The sequence below is a fragment of the Haemaphysalis longicornis genome, unplaced genomic scaffold, assembly GCF_048455015.1.
Source record: "Haemaphysalis longicornis isolate Haplotype H1 unplaced genomic scaffold, Haemaphysalis longicornis Haplotype H1 scaffold_11, whole genome shotgun sequence".
NCBI classification, from domain to species: Eukaryota; Metazoa; Arthropoda; class Arachnida; order Ixodida; family Ixodidae; genus Haemaphysalis; species Haemaphysalis longicornis.
Genome location: NW_027526214.1, coordinates 50,338,433 through 50,360,949, shown reverse-complemented (window position 1 = coordinate 50,360,949; position 22,517 = coordinate 50,338,433). Strand labels below are relative to the sequence as shown.

The 22,517-nt window shown below is 48.3% G+C and overlaps 1 protein-coding gene across 1 annotated transcript; it reads left to right on the top strand.

The window, feature by feature from the left end:
* Positions 1-4,932: 4,932 nt before the first annotated feature.
* On the top strand, positions 4,933-9,959 carry LOC144160638 (uncharacterized). The gene is made up of 4 exons (XM_077691867.1): positions 4,933-6,870; positions 6,940-7,537; positions 7,739-8,028; positions 9,951-9,959. The coding sequence occupies exons 1-4, from the start codon at positions 4,933-4,935 to the stop codon at positions 9,957-9,959; spliced, it is 2,835 nt and encodes a 944-aa protein (XP_077547993.1).
* Positions 9,960-22,517: the final 12,558 nt, after the last annotated feature.

The following is a 22,517-nucleotide window of genomic DNA, read 5'->3' as shown; positions in this document are numbered from 1 at the left end:
CTCTTTCCACTCCGTTCTTGCGGTGTCAACTGACGTTTGGTAGTGCTACTCCGCGTAGTAGACTTTTTTCCTGTACCAATAGCCGTTCCTACTGTTTCTACTGTAGTCTTTTTATTTATTTCCACTCTAGCGTTGTAAATTCTTTTTGCCTTTCTAGTTCTCATGTATTTTGTTGCTTTCAAAGTTTTTGTGTCAGCAGTTTAACCATCTTAACCCTATGTTTTGGAATTGCCAGAGGGTGTTTATGGTTTTTTTTAAATAAAAAAATGAATAAATTTTTAGAATTCAAACATTGCGCTTTCGGAATAGGTTTAGAGATACCAGAATGTAAAAATCCTGACGGCAAACTCAACAATACTATTTCTTGTTCGTTATACTTCTACAGCAGAAAAAAAGGATTTTTTGGGAGCACGATTTTTGTTCTAGGTCAGCCGATTTCACATATGCAGGCATGCGCAAAATGTACTGGCTATCAAATACCATAATACCATAATGTACCAAATACCATAAATTTTACATAATGATTGAGGAAAAATACCAATGTATATTGTGTATCATTTCCGCGCCTCTTTTCACTCCGTTCTTGCGGTGTCAACTGACGTGTGGTAGTAATACTAGGCGTAGTTGACTTTTTTCCTGTACCAATAGCCGTTACTACTGTTTCTACTGTAGTCTTTTTATTTATTTCCACTCTAGCATTGTAAATTATTTGTGCCTTTTTAGTTCTCGTGTATTTTGTTGTTTTCGAAGTTTTTGTGACAGCAGTTTAACCATTTAAACCCTACGTTTTGCAATGGCCAGAGTGCCTTCATGTTTTTTTTTTTAAATAAAAAAATGAATATTTTTTTAGAATTCAAACGTTGCGCTTTAGGAATCGGTTTAGAGATACCAGAGTATAAAAATTCTGACGGCAAACTCAACAATACTATTTCTTGTTCGATATACTTCTACAGACGAAAAAAAGGATTTTTTGGGAGCATGATTTTTTTTCTAGGTCATCCGATTCCACATATGCAGGCATGCGCAAAATGTACTAGCTATCCACATGTAAAACGTAGCACGGGTGCGCTTTTCAAACTTGGTAGAACTCTGTGCACGTGCAATATAATTGCAAATAAAATCGTGGTAACCATGTTTTTTAGGCACACGGGGCCTCTCATATTGATGTACTACTGTCCGCTATATTGTCATCTTGTGCGAAATCGTGCTCCTACCATTTCTTATCGTCATAGCCGCTTTATGATTTAACATAGCATTAAAGGACCACATCATCAAGAATACGCGTTTTAAGGCGCAATGCGGTTTTTACTTCCTTAGTAATGCCCCAACTTTATTTTGCGTGATTTCGGTCACTCGCCATTCGATACGCGAAGAGTTTTAGCCATGTGCTGTTTATTTGATGACACCAACAGCATTCCAACACCAAAAAAGATCCTGGGTGCCGCGGTGCAAACCCATTATGGTTGGACAATCTTATCTGGGCCCTAACTCCCCAGGCGGGCGGTGCTACGGTACGTAGGAACAACTGAGTTGATGCTGCTCTAAAGCGTCAAAAAAGCAGTACAACAGGGGACCTTCGTGAGCACAACTTCATAGCCATCGAGAAAATGTTTGAAAATATAGAAGGCTTGAAGGCAACAAGGACGAAGTTTCCTATTGTTATGCGCTCCGCAATGAAGTGGGTAACAGAACAAACAATAGGATCATTACAGTAAAAATACCAGAAAGAGCCTACACAAGGCTATATGCCGGTACTGTTGGGTCATGGAAAACTAGTGACCTCAAAGCTCAGCTTCAGATGTTCCGCCAGTGAATATATGGCAATGAGAAAGTGCATCCAATGACATAAAAAAGGAGGAAGCTGCAAGCCACAACGGTGTAAGCATTTTCATTCTAGATGAGGATGGACATATAACCCTAAAAAAGCATACTAAACATTTTCACAGTGTTTAAGAACTTTAATATACCCGAAGCCTGAAAAAAAACACTGCCATGCTTTTAATTCACAAGAATCGAGATACAAAGATCTTAAGAAAAATAGCCCCGCATACCTAAAGGTGTAGTTGGTTACCCAGCTGCGTTAAAATTGTAGCTGTTTACGAAGATGATACTTACCCGAATAAACCACAGCCTAAAATTCCAATAACTTGGGGAACAGGCTGGGATAGAAAAAGGCACTCAAAAATGGATAACCGCCATTTAAAGAACAAAGTTATGGATACATGCGAAGAGTTTTGTAAGCAGCTTTAAATTGCACTTATATACTATAAAACGCGTTTGATTCAGTAACACGGGGGTAGTTTTGGAAGCTTTAAAGATCCAAGTAATACAGAAGACCTAGCTAAACTCCTACACGACATACCTGAGGAATGCATGGTAATATTACCTCCGACAAAGTGGTAGATTCCTGATCCAAAATGAAATTCGACAAGGAGAATCTATCTCATTATAATTGTTCAAAATATTTCCAAGTAGTTTATTTGTGAGGCGTGACCAACAAAAATTCAACGGGAAGTACCTGAGTGATTTGAGTTTTTCCCACAAGGTGGAACCTTGACTAATCATGGTGATGGTATTGGCAACACCGCGGACAACGAGCCCGCAAACATCAGCTGTAATCCACCGTGGCAATATATATGTTCATAGGTTAATGGTGAGAAACCACGAACGGTGGCCGTCAGAGTCGTGGACAAGTTCCGGCAGATGGGCGCCCTGTCTGTTAAACAAACAGGGATCTCCGGGACCTCTCTCGGTATGAGCGTAACCCGAGGGAAGAAAGCACCCCCCCCCCTGTTTTTATACTATGCTATATGAAATTTCAAAACCCCCCCGAGCGTGATCAATCTATGTAAAGGGGCCGCATCGAAGCTTCTTTTTCTTGTTTGCCTTCGATCTCGCTCCCAATGCCAGATAACTACCCTCGTTAACCTGATCCTTGAATATGAGGCAAATTGAAATCTGGTTACTCCTCAATCGGTATTCCTCGTTTCAAATTTCTTTAAGGTCTCATCGGCAAAACACACTATGCCGAAAAGCTCAGAACTGGTTAAGCGCTAGTGGAAGTAAAAACTCACTATCAATCAACAATCGTCCTAAAACAAATGCTCATTGCAGATCTGTAGATCTTACTCACCCACAGTGCTTTCTCAACAGCTCTGATGGTTGGATCTCCGAGTCAGATATGATTTAGGAAACGAACGCAGACCATTAGGAAGGCTTAAGGGATCAGGGAATCATGGCCGTAAAGCTCATATTCATACACCGCGATGACAAAAAGATTGCAAATAAACACATTATCCTGACTTTGAATCCACCCACCCTTCCAGAATCCATAAATGCCAGTTATATACATTGTTCTGTCCACCGGTACATCTTAAACCCACGGCGCTGTTTCAAGTGCAGCAGTTGGGGCATGGCACAAACTCTTGCCGTGGCCTTCTTCCCTGCGCTATTCATTGCCCGCATGACCATCCTTTAGAAAACTGCGAATCAAAAACCTACACCGGTGCCAACTGCGAGGGACCCTAGTGCAGCGTTCTCGGAAATGTGAAAAGTTTAAGTAGGAAAGCCGATAAAAAGTGTTAAGATCACGGAGAACACCACATTCCGAGAGGCGTGGAAGAGGTTCGCCTGTTTTCCTCTGGGTGGTGGGTGGGTGAGTACCCCCGACGAGGGGAGAGCTCTGTCCTACGCCAAGATCCAAGCCATACGAATCGGAGACAAGGCGCACGAAGTAGGCGCTTAACAAACCACGCCAGACGGCACGGTTAAGGGAGTCATACGCGGCATTCCCGTCGAAGACACCCCCGCAGAAATCGACCGAAGCACCGTCAACCCAAGAAACCCGCTGGCGAGAGGAGCGCAGAGAATCGGCAACTCGACGACGGTCATTGTGGTCTTTGAAGGCCAAAAGGTCCCAAACTACGTACGCTACGGCCCGGTACTCACGAGATGCAGCCTATACCGCAAGCACTTCGATGTCTGCGAGCAGTGCGGCAAGGCAGGCCATAGAAGGGACGTCTGCCCCAACCCGGATGCGAAGGTGTGCTTCAACTGCGGAACGGTCAACCCGACGGAAAATCACAAAAGCGAATGCAACCCGAACTGCAAGCTGTGCGGAGAGAAGCACCCAACGGGTGGCAGGGAGTGTAAAAACAAGTACAAGACCCCCTACGTAGTGACGAGGAGACAATGGGAACGCAAGATGGCGGAACAACAGGAGAGACAGCAGCTGGCCCCGAGCGAGTTCCCGCCGTTGATGACATCAAGAGAAAGCAGCGCAGCGGGCAGCCGAGAATCGCGGCCGATAGCGAATAAAAGTGCGGACCGAAAACGAGACCGCAGTGCGAGTCGCCAGCGCCAATACCAATCCCAGGACCGAGTCAGCTGGGCGGCAAAAACGGAGGCACCCAAAAGGTCGCAGCAGCAAAGTCGCCGCCCGGATAGCTGCACGAGAAACCAAGGAGAGAGTGAAATGTTGCGAGCCCTCAAAGAAGAAAACGACGCGTGGAGCAAGAGATACGCGGAGCTCGAGGCAAAGATCAACAAGATCAACAGGGACATAGAAGAGAACCGGAGAAAGATGGAAGCCCAATTACAGCAACAGCAACAGCAAACGCAGCAACAGCAACCACAGCAACAGGAACCAACAGCAGCAACAACAACGAAGGAGGAAACAGAAATGGAAATGGACCCGAGAGCGACAGCAGCGGTTGGACCGGCACCAAAGAGAAGAGCATTCGAAAATCTCAAGGAGCGCAAGCTCAGCGACAGAATCGACAACTTGGAAGACAGATTCAACCGATTTGAAGAATACAGCCGTGCCTCCTTCCAGGCATTTAATGATCGACTAGCGACACTAGAGCAAATGTGCCAACAACTACTGACGACAGTACAAGGACTAACAGTACAAATAGCGAACCTCCAGCAAGCATGGACAGGACAACAACCGCAGCACCAGCAACAGCAGTGAGAGGCCTCCTGGCCTGGCACTGGAACTGCAACGGATACGACCCAAAGGAAGCGACACTGCAACAACACCTGAGACAAGTAACGAGAAGGCCGGACATCATCATGCTGCAGGAAACCCGTGCCGAAAACGTCCGACTTCCGGGCTACCGATCCGTTGCCAGTCGACCCAAAGACCGGGGAACGGCCAGGAGGGGTGGCAGGGGAGTCTGCACCATGGTGAAGAAGGGCATCACGTTTGTCGAGCACGAGCTTCTCAACAATAGCATGATAGAGCACACAATGGTGGAAGTGGTAACGGGAAAGAAGAAGAAGGAAAGCACGTACATAGCAAACGTATACAGTAGTCCGTCGCACGGGAAGCAGAAATTCAAAGCTCTACTGTACAAGGCGAGCAAGATCGCGGGACCGGACAACAGATTGATAATATGTGGAGACTTCAACGCACAGAATCAAGCGTGGGGGTACCAAAGGACATTAGCAAAGGGCAGAGACTTGATGCAAGATTCCACGGACCTGGGAATAAATCTAATCACGGACCCGACCCAGCCCACAAGAACCGGCAACTCGGTCACCAGAGACACAACGCCGGACCTCACTTTCGTCAGAAAGGGCAAAAATGACAGGGCGGACTTCGAGTGGCGCAACACGGGAAACAACCTGGGCAGCGACCATTACATCGTGGAAGTCATGATCCCGATCGGGTGCAACGGAGGGACATACAGAGGCCACCGAAAGCACCGACACACGGATTGGGACGCCTTCCGAAAGCTGCTACCCACCGAGCAGACGGACATCACGGACATAGAGGAGTGGACAAACGAAATCATGGAGAAGGAAAAGGAAGCCACCAGAACCATCGAGACAGAAGACAACGTCGGTAGAATCGACAGCCGACTGGCCCACCTCATCGAAGCCAAACAATCGATACAGGCAAGGTGGAAGACGCAGCGAACCAACAGGAAACTGCGCAAGAAGGTGGCCGAACTAAACAGGGAGATAGAAGCCCACAGCAGGGTGCTGTGCACCCAACAATGGAACGAAGTGTGCAACGAGGCGGACAGCCAGATGCACTGCGGCAAGACGTGGAGCATGCTGAAAAGCCTCTTAGACGATTGCGCAACCAAATCCCACCAGCACGACAACCTGGCCCGAATCATCCACAAAGCCAGAAAAGAGCACGGGGAAGACGAGACGAAGAGGAGAATCAACAACAAGTACCTACCGACCGCACCCACCGAGGCGCACCCGGAATACCAGGGGGAACAGAACGAGTGGCTGGACCGGGACATTGAGGTGTGGGAGGTCAGGGCCACCCTACAAGATTTGAACACAAAGTCGGCGGCGGGACCCGACCGCGTCACAAATAGAGCACTCAAAAATCTAAACGAAACGGCCATCGAGAACCTCACGGCCTACTTCAACAAGTGCTGGCGCGCAGGGTCGCTGCCCCGACAATGGAAGATGGCCAAAACCATCTTAATCCCAAAGCCAGGCAAACCTCCCGGCATCGAGAACCTCGGACCAATCTCGTTGACGTCCTGCGTAGGCAAGGTGCTAGAACACGTCCTTCTGAACAGATGGCAGAGGTACCTAGAAGACGGAGGGCTCTACCCCAACACCATCATTGCGTTCAGGAATAAGCTCGGCACCCAAGACGCCATGATTCAATTAAAGCACGATATTCTCGACGACACAACGGGAACGAGAGACAACAAGGCCATACTGGGCCTGGACCTCCAGAGCGCCTTCGACCAAGTGAGGCACTCCGCGATCCTGGCGCAAGTGGCGAAGCTAAACATGGGCCGCAGGACGTATGCGTACATCAAAGATTTCCTGACGAACAGAACCACTGAGATCAACGCCGGTGACCTGCGGCTACCCGAGAAGCTGCTGGGCAGCGTCGGAACCCCCCAAGGCTCGGTCATCTCACCATTACTCTTCAATCTGGTAATGATCGGGGTGGCCGAGAGACTCTCGCGAGTCGCGGTGGTTCGACACACCATATACGCCGACGACGTGACGCTGTGGGTACCGGGGGGGAGTGACGGGTACATCGAGAGCACGCTGCAAGAAGCAGTCGAGGCCATCGAAGAGCAACTAGACGGGTCCGGCCTCATCTGCTCCCCACACAAGTCCGAGCTACTGGTGATTCCACCAAAGAGGTCAACCGGAAGGACAAAGGGAGACAAATCCGAGAGAGAAAGAGACAAGATCAGGATCAAGACGAGAAGCGGCCTCACGATCCCTGAGGTCGAGAAGATTCGGGTACTCGGCATGCTAATCGAACGGAAGTGGGTGAACGGCGAGACGGTCAAACGAGTGACGGCCAAAGTGTACGCGGCCATACGACTCATAAAGAGAGTATCAAACAAGAAAAAAGGAATGAAGGAGGAGAGCCTCATGAGACTCGTACAGTCCTTCGCAATAAGCCACGTAACGTACGTGGCAGCATTCCACAACTGGAGGCAATGCGAGCGGAACAAAATCAATGTGCTGATACGCAAGGCGTACAAGGCGGCACTCGGGCTCATCGACGGCACGAGCACTGAGAAACTCCTGGCCCTCGGCGTGCACAACACGCTGGAAGAAATAGCAGAGGCGCAAAGAACGGCGCAGCTCGCGCGCCTTACAGAAACAAGAACAGGAAGACAAGTACTAAGGAACCTGGGCATAAGCCTGAGGGAACAAAATAGAACAGAAGAGACAATCCCAGAAGACATCAGCAGAAGGCTACGAGTACACCCAATACCGAGAAACATGAATCCAGAATACAACAGGGAAAGGCGAGAGGCGAGAGCCAGGGCACTCATCGACCTCCACGCCAGGGACGAGGGAGCCGTATACGGGGACGCGGCCGAATACCCGGGAGACGAGAAAGCCTACGCAGCAGTCGTAGTCCAAACCACGACAGGGACAACTAAGGCAGCAGCAAGCGTGCGCACACGGAAGGCGCATCGGGCAGAGGAGGTGGCCATCGCCCTGGCCATCGCCGACACCGAGTGCACGACCATACTCAGTGACTCCAGAACGGCAGTACGCAACTACGCCAGGGGAAGAGTGAGCAGCGAAGCCGCGCGAATACTGAGAGCGACAAAAATCGAGAGCCGCCGCGTGGCGATCAAATGGTTCCCTGCACACATGGGCGAAGACTTATCGGAAAGAGGGTACGCAAACCACAACGAGACGGCGAACGCCGTGGCGCGAGGCCTCACTAACCGCGCTGCGGCAACTGCCGCAGTCGATCCAACGTGGTGGTGGGAGACCAAAGACAACATGACCACATACAACGAGATAACGAAGTGGTACAGACACAAGAGGAGAACGATGCCACCGCCCCACCCGGGCCTGACCAGGGAGGAAGCGGTACTATATCGGCAACTCCAGACGGGGACGCTACCCCCCCCAGCCCTAATGAAGCACGTGTGCCCGGACGTGTACACGAGTGACCTATGCCGCACATGCCAGAAGGAGAGAGCCACAGCGGCTCACGTCCTATGGGACTGCAGCAAAAATCCACACGAAGCGGCAACGAGGAAGACGATCCCGCCGCTGCTAGAAGCAGCGACGAGGAGCTACGACAAGGAGACCCAGATCCAGGCCGTCCAGCAGGTCTCGGCCGCACTCGAAAGGCAGCGACCCAGCGAACCCGAAAGAAGACTGCCGCTCCAGACCAGGGGCAGGCGTGGTCGACCCGAGGAAGTAGCGGGGCCGCGGGCAAAGTAGAGGCGACACCAACCGAGACGACGTCAAGGCCGCGTCGCGGCGAAGTACCCTACAAGACCAGGGCGACAAGCCGTCTGCAGGCACTATCAATAAAGTTGTCGTACCGTACCGTACCTTCTGGGGAGATACACCGACGCCGCTCGCCGGGGGGTGGAGTGGCATCTGGTTTCAAAACAGATCCAGTATCGTGAGTCGGAATTGGTCCCTACCCCCCCCCCCTCCCAACACCATTGGGTTTGCCTCAGGCAACCCAACGCCCCTCTCCACCATTCGCTGAGCCAGCAGCGGTTGCGGTGGCAACTAGGTAGGTTGGGGATGCCGCTGAATCCCCGGTTTTTATGGGCACCCACCCAGGCCACACGCGAGGGCCCGCAGGAGATGGAGACAGAGGCAGCAGCAGCGACCCCCAACCGCGCTAACTGCCTCTGCCATCTAAAGTGGTCCCTACGCCCTCGGAACTGGCAGCGCAGGCAAAGAACACCCGAAAGGGTACCATGAGCAGGGGGCCCTGTCCGCACGGCAACCACTTGCCTTCAGATGACGACATGGACGCCGAGCCCTTCCCGCCTGCATCACAGCGAAAGAAACGGGCTAAGAAGTCCTGTTAAGTAAGAGGATGAAAAAACCTTTTTCAAGAGTTCAATCCCCGAAAGTCGACACATAAACACGCAGATATTCCAGTCGTTCAAAACTGAAATAATGGAAAGACAAAACATCACCCAGTGGAACTGCTGAGGCATCCTTAAAAATGTTCACGATTGTAGTGAATGTTGGAATGGACTGCGTAGAGTCATAAACCCCAACTACGTTCTACGATATGCGACACAACGTATATATTACCTATCCGATCTACGAGAAATGGATTGCAATAAATTACTATTACAGAGTAGACATGGAAACACTCACGTACAGTATATTGTGCACAAAGTTGTAAAGGAACAGTCATGCTCACTGCCAATCCTCTCGGGGACACGATGGTGTAGAAGCGACGCACACTTCTGCTGTCAAAAGAAGAAGTAGTGTCTCGCGACGGAGCAGGTCGCCGCAGTCGTTGAACTGCTACCTCGCTGGCCAGGAAAGTGATTGTGGCCGAAGGCTAGCGGCGGGCGTCAATAGCAGAGGTGTATTCCACAGCGACGCCTCGCTGCCCGATCTTTACGCATTGTAACCGCGATTACGCCAATGGGTGCAACAGTTTCTTGTCTCGTTGTCGGCAGTCGTATCGTTGAGAGCCCTTGTGGCTGCCTGAACTGCAGAGCCGGTGACAGTCCTCGGGCGTACACCGCGAGGGCGGCTGTCTTGCCTCCTTCGAGGCTTAACAGCTTCTGTTTCCCTCCTCTTCTATTTCCTCGTTGGTCACACCCATAGTATTCAGTAGAGTGGCCTCTTTGAAATCGCTGCCCGCAGCTCATCACAGTGATGTCTACGAAATATTGTACTCCGAACAGTCAAGTGTGATGTGCCTCCAAGAAACGCATTTAAACTCCTAACAAACAAACTTCTTAAACAATTACATGTATTTAAGAAGGACAGAGGTGGTAGAGGTGCATCCTCAGGGGGAGTGGCCATCATTTTCCGAAAAAAAAAATGCCACCAAGTATGTTAAACCACTGACCATCCTTGAGGCTTTTTCCATTCGAACGATAATCTTCAATAGGCTGATAAAACCAGACTCTTTGTACATTCCTCCTAACTTCCAGCTCTCGAGCTCCGATTTCGAGGGCATTTTAGATTAGCTACCCGAAACATTCATCCTCATGGGCGATCTGAATGCTTATAACCCTCTTTGGGGGTCTGCTCCCACAGATGTCAGACGTCGCCTCATTGAGAAATGCTTAGCATCATAGAAAGCAGGCCTTTTCAACAAGAGACAGCTAAGATACCATATTATAGAGTACAACATCAATTCACATTTGGATACCGCTAGTTTATCTGCAGTTCCCTTTCCATGTTTTATTTCGGGTTTGGGCATTGACCCTATTGCGGGGACGAATTCTACACTTCAGTAACATCTATATTTAAATGTCTAACCAGTTCATCTTCCCAGAACAGGTTTACCGAAGCAAGAGCATACTGAAACACACTACTTTTACAGAGGCAGGGAAACTACACTATACGTCCTTAAGACACCCACACGTTTACCACGCAACCAAACTACTCACGGCGCACATCTTCTATGCCACTGAAAAGTCCATTCCCCACGCCTCTGTTGTCCTGCACGACCAGAGGAGGCCGTGGTGGAATGAAGATTGTAGGCGGCCGAGAGAGGCCCAGAACAAGGCGTCGGGTATCCTTCGTCGGTAGCCCACGTCAGAAGACTTCCTTTTGTTTAAAAGGGCGAAGGCGTTAGGAACACGGAGGCGCCGTGAGGCAAAATAAAATGTTGGCGTTCATTGATAATATCAATATATTCCTACACAGACACACGGAACGTATGGGCACGAATACATAAACTCAAGGTTCAACAAACACACAGCCTGCCTCTGGTAAGAACAACAGGAGGCACACTCGAACACCTGGTTGACACATTCCACAACACTTTAAGCTGGGCTCCAGTACAGCACACTACAGAAACACTTTCATAAAACACAAACAATTGGCCAAAAAGAAACATTTACTAGATAACAATAGGTCAATAACTTATAACTCAGAGTTTTCACTGCATGAGCTGAGGGCTGCTCTGAGCACGTGTAAACTGCTAGCTCCATGCCCAGAAAACATCAAATATACAATAATACAACACCTACACATAGACAAAAAAATGTCGGCATCTATATAATAAAATGTTGCTTTCAGAGCACATTCCAATCTCTTGGAGGGAGTTCATAGTAGTGGCTTCCTTGAAGGAGCGGAAGGACCCCTAGGCCACCTCAAGTTACCGTCCGATATCTCGGACGAGCTGCCTGTGCCAGCTCTTCGAGAAGATGATCAATCGCAGTCTCGTGACTTCCTTGGGTGCAACGGTCTTCTCGACAGCTGCCAGGTACGCTTCAGGGGGGGGGGGGCGATCAACGTAAGACCAACTTGCACTTCAGTCGTACACAAAGGATGCCTTCGTTCATAAACAGTAATGTTCAATGGAGTTTTCAAACATCGAGACGGCCTACAACACCGCTTGTCGTTACATGATCCTTAGCGACGTCAAGTTGTTCCATGCTTATGGTAAGATGTTAAACACCCTTGTTAGTTACTTGTAAAATATAAACTTTCGAGTGAGAGTTTGTCGTGCACTGTCAAAGCTTCACTTGCAAGAAAATGGCAGTCCGCAAGGTGGCGTGGTGAGCTCTACTTTTTTCATAGTCAAGATGAACTGTTAAGGAATGAATTGCCACCTACAATTTTGTATTCTGTGTATATAAACGACGTGCAGATATCTTTAATTTCTTGTAAGTTTTCAACTGTATATGTCACGTCTAGCTGCGCGTCAAGAAATTTGCTGGGTGGGCCGACAAGAATGGTTTTAGACTTAACCCTGGAGAGATATTTTGTGTTGTGTTCTCCAGGAAGCTGAGATCCCTGCCGGCCCAGACATTAGTCTTAATGGCGTGTCCATTCCTGTGAACAAGGAGACAAATATTGAGGTGTTGTGTGTGACCACAAACTCATTCATTCCCCACATCAAATGACTGAAGCATAAATGTCTGAAAAAAATAAATACCCCTAAGTTTATCTCCCACTAATACTATGGGACTGTGAAAGAACTGCAGATGTGCTTGTATGCTGCTCTGGCTGGGCACAATTTGGATTATGGCACTGTGGTTACTAAAACAGCGTTTCTAATGCTTGACCCAATGCTACACTTGGGGCTTTAGCTTGCGTTGGGTGCTTTTTGCACTAGCCCGTCCTAACATCTGGATGTCGATTGTAACAAGTGTTGCCTTGAGAATCAACGGACCTACATGGACTTGGTTTAGTCTATTAAAGTTTATACCTTAATAACAATCTTTTTATTCTGTCTTTAGCGATACATCCACAACTCTGGTGTTTCTAAATCACTCATTCGTTCCTCTGCCCTTTCCGCGTTGAGTGAGATCATTCATTTTATCATTTTACCGCCTTTGCAAGTTCGCCTTGTGTACTGTAATCGTTATTTTAATCTTGAAAAAATTTGGTAGCACGAGCTGCAATACTCTAGCACGTTCTGTCTCTACAGTTTAAAAACACGTCTGCAGAATTTTACAGTGACGCTTTAAAACCTCCACTATAGTGTCTTCAGCTGCTAATGGTTTGAATTTCAATCAGCCGGGAACATAGGCGTACACATTACCATTTTTGTCCGCAAAAGCACTAGCCATTGTACTTATTGTACAATACATTCGCGAAAATCAAGTTCCCAACACCATCCACCGTACACACTATTTTCGAACGTTCTTTATGCACTATCATTGCACAAGCAACTAAAAACAACATAGTTAATCTTCTGTTCAACACCATGATGTCTGTCTATGCAGAAAAGTAGGAGCGAATCCTCTTCTTGGTCCCAGAACACGCTGAGACCTCTGGCAACGAGTAGGCAGACGAGAGATCCGCTCCTGCTGCACTCAGGAACACTGTAGACATAACGGTACCCTATACCTATCTCAAGCTACACATAAGACACCGCTTACGTAGAAAATTCAAACACACTAGAGTGAACAAACAGACGACACACTACGTGTGATAGGCAACACTTGGGACGGTACGCTACTGACTCCCAAAACCCATTCACTGAGGTTGCTTTATGCAGGTGGGGATAGGCCACACACACGCAACACACCCGCACAAGCTCAGTGAATCTCCAAGACTCGCGTGAAGCGAGTGCGGAGATGGCCTAACCGTAATTCATATACTCATACAATGTAAGGTACTAGAAACAACACGACACAAACACGTTGCACAACTATACAGACAACACATTCCACTACACCCCTTGTACTTTTTAGGAGACGACCCCATGTCCACCACAAGGCTACTTCTAAGTTTCTCAGCGATGCCAAGTTTTTACACCACATTACTTAACACCCATGTTGAAACACTGGCCATTTTCACCAGGCAACGTCAAAGATTTTTTGTCATTTCGCGTAGATTTCCAGATAAATGTTTTACGCTTTCCATCACCTTGTCCTCATCAAAAAACTTTTTCGCAGTGCTCATTGCCCTTAGTTGGCCTTGCGCCATCAAACCCCAAACACCGCCATCGTCATTTGATGTTTGCAGACGACATAGTCTTGCTCAGTGAATCTGCAGAAGAACCGAAAATGATTTAAGAACTATAATCATTGAGCTTTGATGTGGAGATAAACTTAACAGAAAATAAAATAAAGGAATGATAAACAAACATGTAAATAGGTCGCTTTCAGCATTTGCAACACAAAGGTGAAACAGCAGAATAATAAACGAACCTTTGCCAACAGGTTAGTGCTGACACCGACTACGAGAAAGAAATCCGGCGCCGAAGAGCAACTTGTTGGGTTGCATTCGGCCAGAATTCGTAACTAATGAAAAGTAACCTATTTCTACTCTCAAAAAAGATATCCAATCAATGCAGCTAACCGGTAATGACGCGTGGAGCCTACACTTGGCCCGTTAGCGGATAATTAGTCCCCAAACGTGCCATGGAGCGAATATTGATAGGAGTATCGCTTCAAAACAGAATATGGCCAACCTAAATTGAAAGGCAATATGGAATAGGAGACATCATTGTTCTAGTTGGAAAATGAAGTTCGCTTGTTTGGCCATGTAGTACGAGGAATTAACAACCGGTGGGCCACAAGGGTAAAACAATGAACATCGAGGTACGGGACTGGACAAATTGGAATGCCATTATTCGGTCGAGAGACCAAACAGGCAATTTTAGAGGGAAAGAATTGATTCTGACAGCACCGAGTGGAGGCAAGTAGGGCAAGCCTTGGGCGGCAGTGAACCAAAGAGGCTGTTGATAATTCTGATTATCATAAATTGGTAAGGCGGGTTCACATCAAGATTGGGTGAAGGTAACAAAAAACGGAAACAAAAGAACATGGAGTTGTATGGGGGAATTGGCTACATTGTTATCATCTTCCAAAGGGGCGCTATACAGATCTAACAAAGTTACCCGATCTAAGAAACGCTACTTATTAAACTTTACTTCTTACACAAGAGATACAAAGAGACAAGTTACACTACAAGATAATTTCTTTGGTACCCAAACGCTAGAGCCCAGTCTGCACTTCATGGCAAAGAAAGCCTCGCTGAAATAACAGGCTGAGGGGTTCAGTAAATGCCCAGAAGAACTGGTGTCACTATGATTACAACGTTTATTTGAGATAATCTTGAAAAACCAGTATTACTCGTGGTAACTATCGCACAACCAGCTCTACCCTGTTTTCTATATGTCAAATTATTTTTACAGTTCAAAATTTTTCCATACATAGAGCAATTAGGCACGGATAACTTGAATGTTGAGGTGAGCGTATCTGCAGCTTTTTGTATCTGCAGCTTTTACGGGGCTTGTGACAGTGCGGCTCGGCCGAGCCTGTGCTGCTCTTCTTCTTTCAAATACAGTTCGCTTGTGTGATCAGTAATACAATACAGTAATAGAAATCCGTCAGCGTTCAGAAAACTGCGAATAACAAAACTGAAGAAAAAGACAAACGATGGGTTCCATCACAACTTGTAAACTACATATTGTCTAACGGAACTACAAAAAACTTGCCTAAATATACAATCTTGTGAACATAGATAACACTTACAGAAATTACGCATAAGTTTTATTGTAACTATTTAGCCTTTTCTTGTTTGTTTCTTCCTACCTCCCATTTGTCAAGGAACAACATGCTTCAGGTATAAACGGCACTTAACATCTACTCATTCGACAAAAATAACTTTAGGTACTCATTTTTTTCAATTAGAATAAACACAAATGGAATAATCTTGGCCCAAATATGATGACCACTACATGATCAGCGAAGTTTGGAACACTGGTCAAAAACGAGATTTGGGCTTTGCAAGGCTAAATATTTCGTTTATTTTAATTTACATTGCTGCATAATAAATTGAAGAGAAGTCATCAACCCAGAATATGCTAGATCCTGTTTTTATGAATTTATCAGGTTCTGCTCGTGTTGATCTATTTGGTGTACAATACTTTTGAATATAACAGCTTGCGTTAGATGTGGCATCCACAAATGCCTAAATATTGAGTCTAATGACAGTATTGGTTTTTAGTGGCCAACCATTTGTTGACACTACTGTTTGATCTCGTTCATAACTGAAAATCTTACAGTTATCCGAATATTATAATTTCATTCCTACCGTAATATTCTTTGTTTAGTATTACATACTGATGTGTAACCTAACGATCCAACCCTTCCTCTAAAACCCTGTGTGGATGACAGTATGCTTCAGTAAATAAATATTTATAGCACTGATAATCCGGGGGAAATAATTGTTGTTTTTACTTTTTCAAAGTGTTTAGTTGCGGTTGTACACCAAATTCCAAAATCTCTTCTTCTACGCCTTAAACTACTAGCCGTAATAAATGCCATAAAAACTGCTTATAAATGTGAACGGAGGCTTACCAAATAAACAAGACATGCTAACTATTTGTCTGTTCCGAGGAAGTGATTTATAATTTTCTTATGCTGTCAAATTTTAGCTTGCATATATTGTAAGTAAGGTTCCCAAACCCTATTTGCAATACCGTTTATCGACAGTAATGGAGTCACTTTTTTACAACTTTATGCCCAGATCTTTAAAAACTCCGTCACCTGTCGGTGATATAAACTTGTATGTAGAGTTCGAACTGTTCTTGGGCAATTTATTTCCCAGAGCAAATATTGAAGGCGGTTTTGTTAAATTCGGAAGCATAAAGTTTCATGTTTGTCATCTCAGTACAAGAGGAGGTCTTTTTAACATACCGAAAACATCCCTGTTTAAGACACCACACTTCTGATAGAATAATTGGTCTTGCTATCACAAACAATGTACAAGACTAACTGGATTCGTGTGGGAAGGTTGAATTGACGGAAGAATGCAACGCAGAAAAAAAGTCGTATATGCGTGTTGACGGGGCCTTTGACTCCTTAGGCAAATGTGGGGCTTTGAAGGTTACGTAGATATTCCTATGCTACACTTCTAAGTCACGCTTGAGGTATATAACAAAGGTGCCATGTCTTCGGCAGCACCAAGTATTATCACCGTGTTAGCGCCCTAGGAGGCTTCATAAACACGAACATAAATACATGCGGAATTCAAAAAAAGGCGAATGCTTTTACAATGAATTTTCGAAAACACCATCAGCGATCGGTACTGGTAAAGCTCGATTGCAACTTATGTGCCTATTGTGTAAGGCGCGAATTAACTGTAAGTGTCACTGTCTTTGCGTTCTTCACTTTGATTATTCAATCTTTTTTTGTCAAAGTGATCCTTTATTCGTATATATATTGTCTTAGCACGCGAGGCTAGTGTATGATTGTCCTTCATACTCTCTCTACATGTTCGAAGTTTCCCTCCTGAATAGTGGGCCTTATCGCAATCAAAAAACGCTCTCTGACGTTAGCCCATCTGCGCACTTCTTCCCCGCCACTTTGTCTTCATCGTTTACCTGAATCCCCACTCGGTTACGCGAGTACTGAGATTTATGCTTGTTAAAGGAACCTGCAGTCAAAAGCACCACCCCACCTTGATCCTCTCGACATAATCAGCCCCCTTGCCGGTCCAGTTCCGAAAGAATGAAAATGTGAAACTAGGAATTGTATTTACTACTTTTTACAAGTATACACTGATAACGTACAGCAATGGTTAGATAACAATACCGGTGTGATATTTTTATTTTTGAGACAATTATTTCAAACTACTTAACCATCGCTTATACACAAGTGACATCACAATTACCGAAGGGTGTACCAATAGCTGTTTCTCTTCCATCCTCTGCACGCCATATCTTTGAGTCACTTCCACCAGGCTAGGAGGACAGCAAAATAACTTGCTTGTAAGTGTTATCTTTGTGAAACCTAAACATTTAAAACCGACGTCGCTGTGAGGCCTACTGTAGGTATAACGTAAACAGCATATTCAGGTTATTTCAAACCGCCAAGCTATGCTCCAGCACTGAAACGTCCGACTACTGTTCGTGCTCCTCAATGGTCATGAGAACGTTCGAACAAGTGTCTATTCCAGCGCCTACGACTTGTCACGAGAGATGCTTCTCCACATACACTGAACGCTACCTGTGATCAATATTCCGCTCGAGCATACGTGAAGATATGCAACGAGTACCAAAGCTCCGCATTTCTGGACCTCATTGCCAAAGCTGATAAAAAAGTGATTAAAAACAGGCGGCATCAAGCATGCGTGCTTCCCTACCAGGAAACACAGGTGACACTTGACACAAACTGCACTACGCCACCTAGCACAGTTCCTGTTACTGACGTGGTACTACAGGCTTGGACACCAGTGCCATTGTGTGGTATTCCTAAACCGCACAAGAAATTTCCTATTTTTGTTCGGGAACCACTCGTGCTCACAACACTTGTTCCCTTGCTGACCACCACTTTTAAATTACTTCTAGTGTTGTAACCAGTGACGAACTTTTCCTTTCTGCTAGAAGTGCGAAGTGGATATGTGACTAGAATATGTCACTAACAGACGCCAAGACACGGCGTGCACCATTGCCCCCTTCTGTGTCCCCGTGACAATATGACTAATATCTTACCCCCATTCTGCCACCAGTCGCCTTCCTCGGACACCGAACTCAGCCCCCTCACATTAGTCGAGACACCCGATTGCTTTACTCCTCGGCTCTTGTGCCAGCCACTCATACCTTCGACGACCAACTGAAACACTATAGTTGTTTTTCATTAAGAACTGTCATGTAGGCATTCAACGTCCTCCATGGTTGCCATTTCTACATGACATTGGAGTTGAACTAATAGTTCATATTTATTATATATAATAACTTTTGCGCCCACCTGGGCAAGGTCACAACACCTTATATTAGCTAATGTGTGCGTGGTGCTAGCGACTAGACAATAAAACCTATCTTAAATTTTACACACCTGTTTTGCACGGCGCACTTAACATTTCAAGTTTTTGTGTTATTACCGTGTGGCACCAAGATTTTCTAGGCGGAAAATACATATCATTGGCACTGGCGGCGACTTTGTTTCTCTTTGTTTGTTTTTTTCATCCATGGCACCTACGTTTTCTAGAATTTGGATACCCCCAAGCGGGTTTGTGGCAATAGTTTATTTTGTATATTCGGCTGCCGATGAAATCTCAGCATCCGATCTTTAGCAATGTCATTGCTGGAGTAGTGTTGGTCATGCCAGCTCAAAATTTCACCTAAAGCAACTGTATATCCACTCTGCATAGCCTATTTCTGCGAATCTCGGCCCTGTTATCAATGTGAAACACTGCATCTAAGTCAGTTATACTGCCGCGATGGGCCACCTTCACTTCTCTTCCTTAGACTAAATCTTTTCAGCCAAAAGTTGTTGCTCCTCAAACGGATTGACGTATGGACATTAGAAATATTCAGGCTTGAAATAAACGTTACTATTATTGCACAACTCACTGCAGATAAGAGAAAAGCGCTAAAGAACCTGACGACAAAACCGGAGGGACCCTTCTATTGCCATTCTTCCTCTCTACTGCAGACATATACTGTGACAAGTGTGTGGCGCCCCCAACCCTGATATTCGTTGGCCGCTAGGTTAATAGGCCCCACCAGACTCAGTGGGCAACATTGTGGGTGGCTGGCGAATAAACACCGCCGAGCGCGGCTGCTCGCGGTCAGTCACCATCATCACCAACACGCTGCATGTCGTCACTCGGCTTGAGGGTACCCCTACCCTCCCAGGATTACGAACGCGGGGCAAAATCGTCACACTGGCGACGCGGAAACGAAGCCCGCGAAGCGGGTGAAGCCACCGGGAGCACCCTCACCAAGAACGCCGAGACACCGACCCCCCCCAAGCCAGCTGTCATTACACGATGCCGCTGTACGGGAGGCTCGGGCCGTTCGACAGCCTGGCCGGTCTACGAGGAACAAGTCGACGTGTTTTTCCGGGCCAATGACACACCCGAGGTGTAACAGCGCGACATCTTCCTGGTCAGCGGCGGGACCCGCGTCTTCGCTCTCCTGCTCGACGTGCTCAAGCCGGCCACGCCGCACGACAAGTCGGTGGGTGAGCTGCTCACCACGCGTTGCTTGATCTTCAGCCCGGCTCCGTCGACGTTAATGGAGCGTTTTCGCTTCACCAACTGAAGCCACCGAGAAGTGGAGACGCTCGGGCAGTTCGTCGCAGAGCTGCGAGGGGTAGCGAGCGGCTGCGCCTTCAGGGACCGACTCGCTGCTCCGGGACCGTTTCGTCTGTGGCATCAACGACCCCGCCATGCAGACGCGACTCGTGGAGCTTCCTGACCCCTCGCTGGACGACGCCGTGAAGGCAGCGCTGGCGATAGAGGCTGCGGCCAAGGACGCGGACGAGATACCGCGTCGGCCAGCTCACTCTCGACGGAAGCGGCGGTGAACAAGATGGCGACATGGCATGGCAGGTGCAGTCGGTGTGGTGGTGACCATCCACCCTCACAGTGCCAGTTCGCGGAAGCGGAGTGCTTTGCGTACGGAAGAACTGGGAACATTGCTCGGGCATGAGGAGGGGGTGATGACGGCGGACGGATGGAAGCAGCAGCAGGCGTCGAGCAAAGATTCCGCGCCAGCCCAATGCCAAGGAAGTCGGCTCAAGGGTACGCGGCGGGGGCGTGCGGCAGCAGCATCGGGTGCAGAGGCTCGGCTTCACGTCGTGGCCAAAGACCCGCCGATTTTCGACATGTGGCACAGGGACGTTCTTCAGTCGTCTGCGCCACCGTATATGCTGACCGTCGAAGTCTGCGGGCGTCCCATTCCCATGAAGCTGGACACGGGGGCCAGTGTGTCGGTCATGGCTGGGAACACCTTCAAGCGCACCTTTCCCCGGCGTGTCCATCAAGACGTCGGGCTTAATGCTGCGCAGTTACTGCGGAGAGCTCGCCCAGGTCGAGGGTCTAGCCCAGGTCAGCTTGAGCCTTGGCAACAGGGAGGCAACCCTGCCCCTGTACCTGACGAAGGGGCCGTCACCGACGCTGGTGGGTCGGAATTGTATCCAGGCGTCGGGCGCGAGTCTGCCGGAGTACCAGAAAACAGTGAATGTAGTGGAAGACATCCCGAGCCTCCTGACCAAGTTCAAGGCCCTGTTCCAGCCTGGGGTGCGCACATTCACCGGCCCGGCGGCGAGCATTCATGTGCCAGAGGGAGCCAAGCCCGATTTTTCAAGCCATGCCAGCTGCCGTTCTCCCTGTACGACTGGGAAACCAAGGGCTACAGCGAGACGACATCCTGGTGGCCGCCAAATCATCGGAGTGGGCCGCTCCCATCGTGGCAGTCCTGAAGCCAGACGGCAGTGTAACGGGTCGTCGGGGACTTCAAGGTCACCATGAACCCCGTCGCTATCGTGGAAAGTACCCGCTGGCCCGTATCAAAGATCTCTTGTCAGTGCTGTCCAGGGGACAGAACTTCACGTACCTCGACCTCAGAGATGCGTACCAGCAGCTGGTGCTCCAGGAGTTGTCTCGGAAGTACGTCACCATTTCGACAACGCTGGGACTCTTCCAGTACACGTGCCTACCGTTCGACGTGGCTTCAGCTCCTGCCATTTTCCAGAGGAAGATGGACAACCTGTTCAGGGGCATAAAGCACGTGGCGGTGTACTTGGACGACATCCTGGTGACCGGTACAGACGATGAGGACCACCTGCGGAACCTGGCATGATTGCAGGATGTCGGGCTGAAGCTCAAGCTTAAGAAGTGCGTGTTCTTGGCACCTAGCGTTGAGTACATTGGCCACGTCATTTCCCAGGCTGGCCTGGCACCAGCACCCCGCAAGTTTGGGGCTGTGCTCAAGGCGCCCAGGCCCCAGAACAAGAAGGAACTTCAGAGCTACCCGGCCATCATAAACGTCTACAAGAGCTTCCTGCCGACCTTGTCGTCGCATCTACAGCCACTGCATCTTCTGCTTTGAGATGGGCAGCAGCGGGCCTGGAATAAGGAGCGGGACTTGGCATTCCAGCACAGCAAGGAGCTCATCTCTAAGGCTCCGGTGCTGGTGCACGTCGATCCGGCCAAGCCTGTCGTCCAAACTATAGATGCGTCACCGTACGGCGTATGAGCCGTCCTGGCCCACCTGGAGAAGGATGGCCAGGAACGCCCTGTATCGTTTGAGTCCCGTCGGCTTCATGCGGCAGAGCAGCGGTACAGCCAGATGGACTAGGAAGGCCTGGCCCTCATGTTCGTGGTCGAGCGCTTCCACCAGTACCAGTTGGGCCGGAAGTTCGAAGTGGTCACGGACCACAAGCCACTGCTGGGACTGCTGGGGCCTGACAAGGCGGTTCCAGTGCAGGCATCGCTTAGAGTGGTGCGCTAGGCCTTGAGGCTCGCGGCCTACAACTACCGGCTGGTCTAACATGGTGAAAAACAGAAGCGTTCAAAAAACAAGAACAAAGGGAGACGTAGACAACACGGAGCTCCTCGTGTTCTCTACGTTTCCCTTAGTCCTTGTTTTTGAGCGCTTCTGTTTTCACCAAGATAAACACCTACCAACTAGCCCAGTTTTCCATTCTTGTGGTCTACCGTTCGGGAAAGGACCTGGCACCCCCTGACGCCCTGAGCCGACTGGCCCTGCCGGACGCGCCTGATGCTGTTCCTGAATCAGGCGAAGTGTTCTTGCTGGTGCACGCTTACCTGGAGGTGCTGTCAAGATCGTCAGTGTCGCAGGCGACCAGCCGACACCCATTACTGTCGCAGGTCGTCAAGGTGGTGTCCCGAGG

Coding starts and splice junctions, on each gene's coding strand:
- LOC144160638 (XM_077691867.1), top strand. CDS start 4,933: ATGGACAGGACAACAACCGCAGCACCAGCAACAGCAGTGAGAGGCCTC. Junction 6,871..6,939: donor CCGAGAAGCTGCTGGGCAGC/GTCGGAACCCCC, acceptor GGGGTGGCCGAG/AGACTCTCGCGAGTCGCGGT. Junction 7,538..7,738: donor TGAGAAACTCCTGGCCCTCG/GCGTGCACAACA, acceptor ACATGAATCCAG/AATACAACAGGGAAAGGCGA.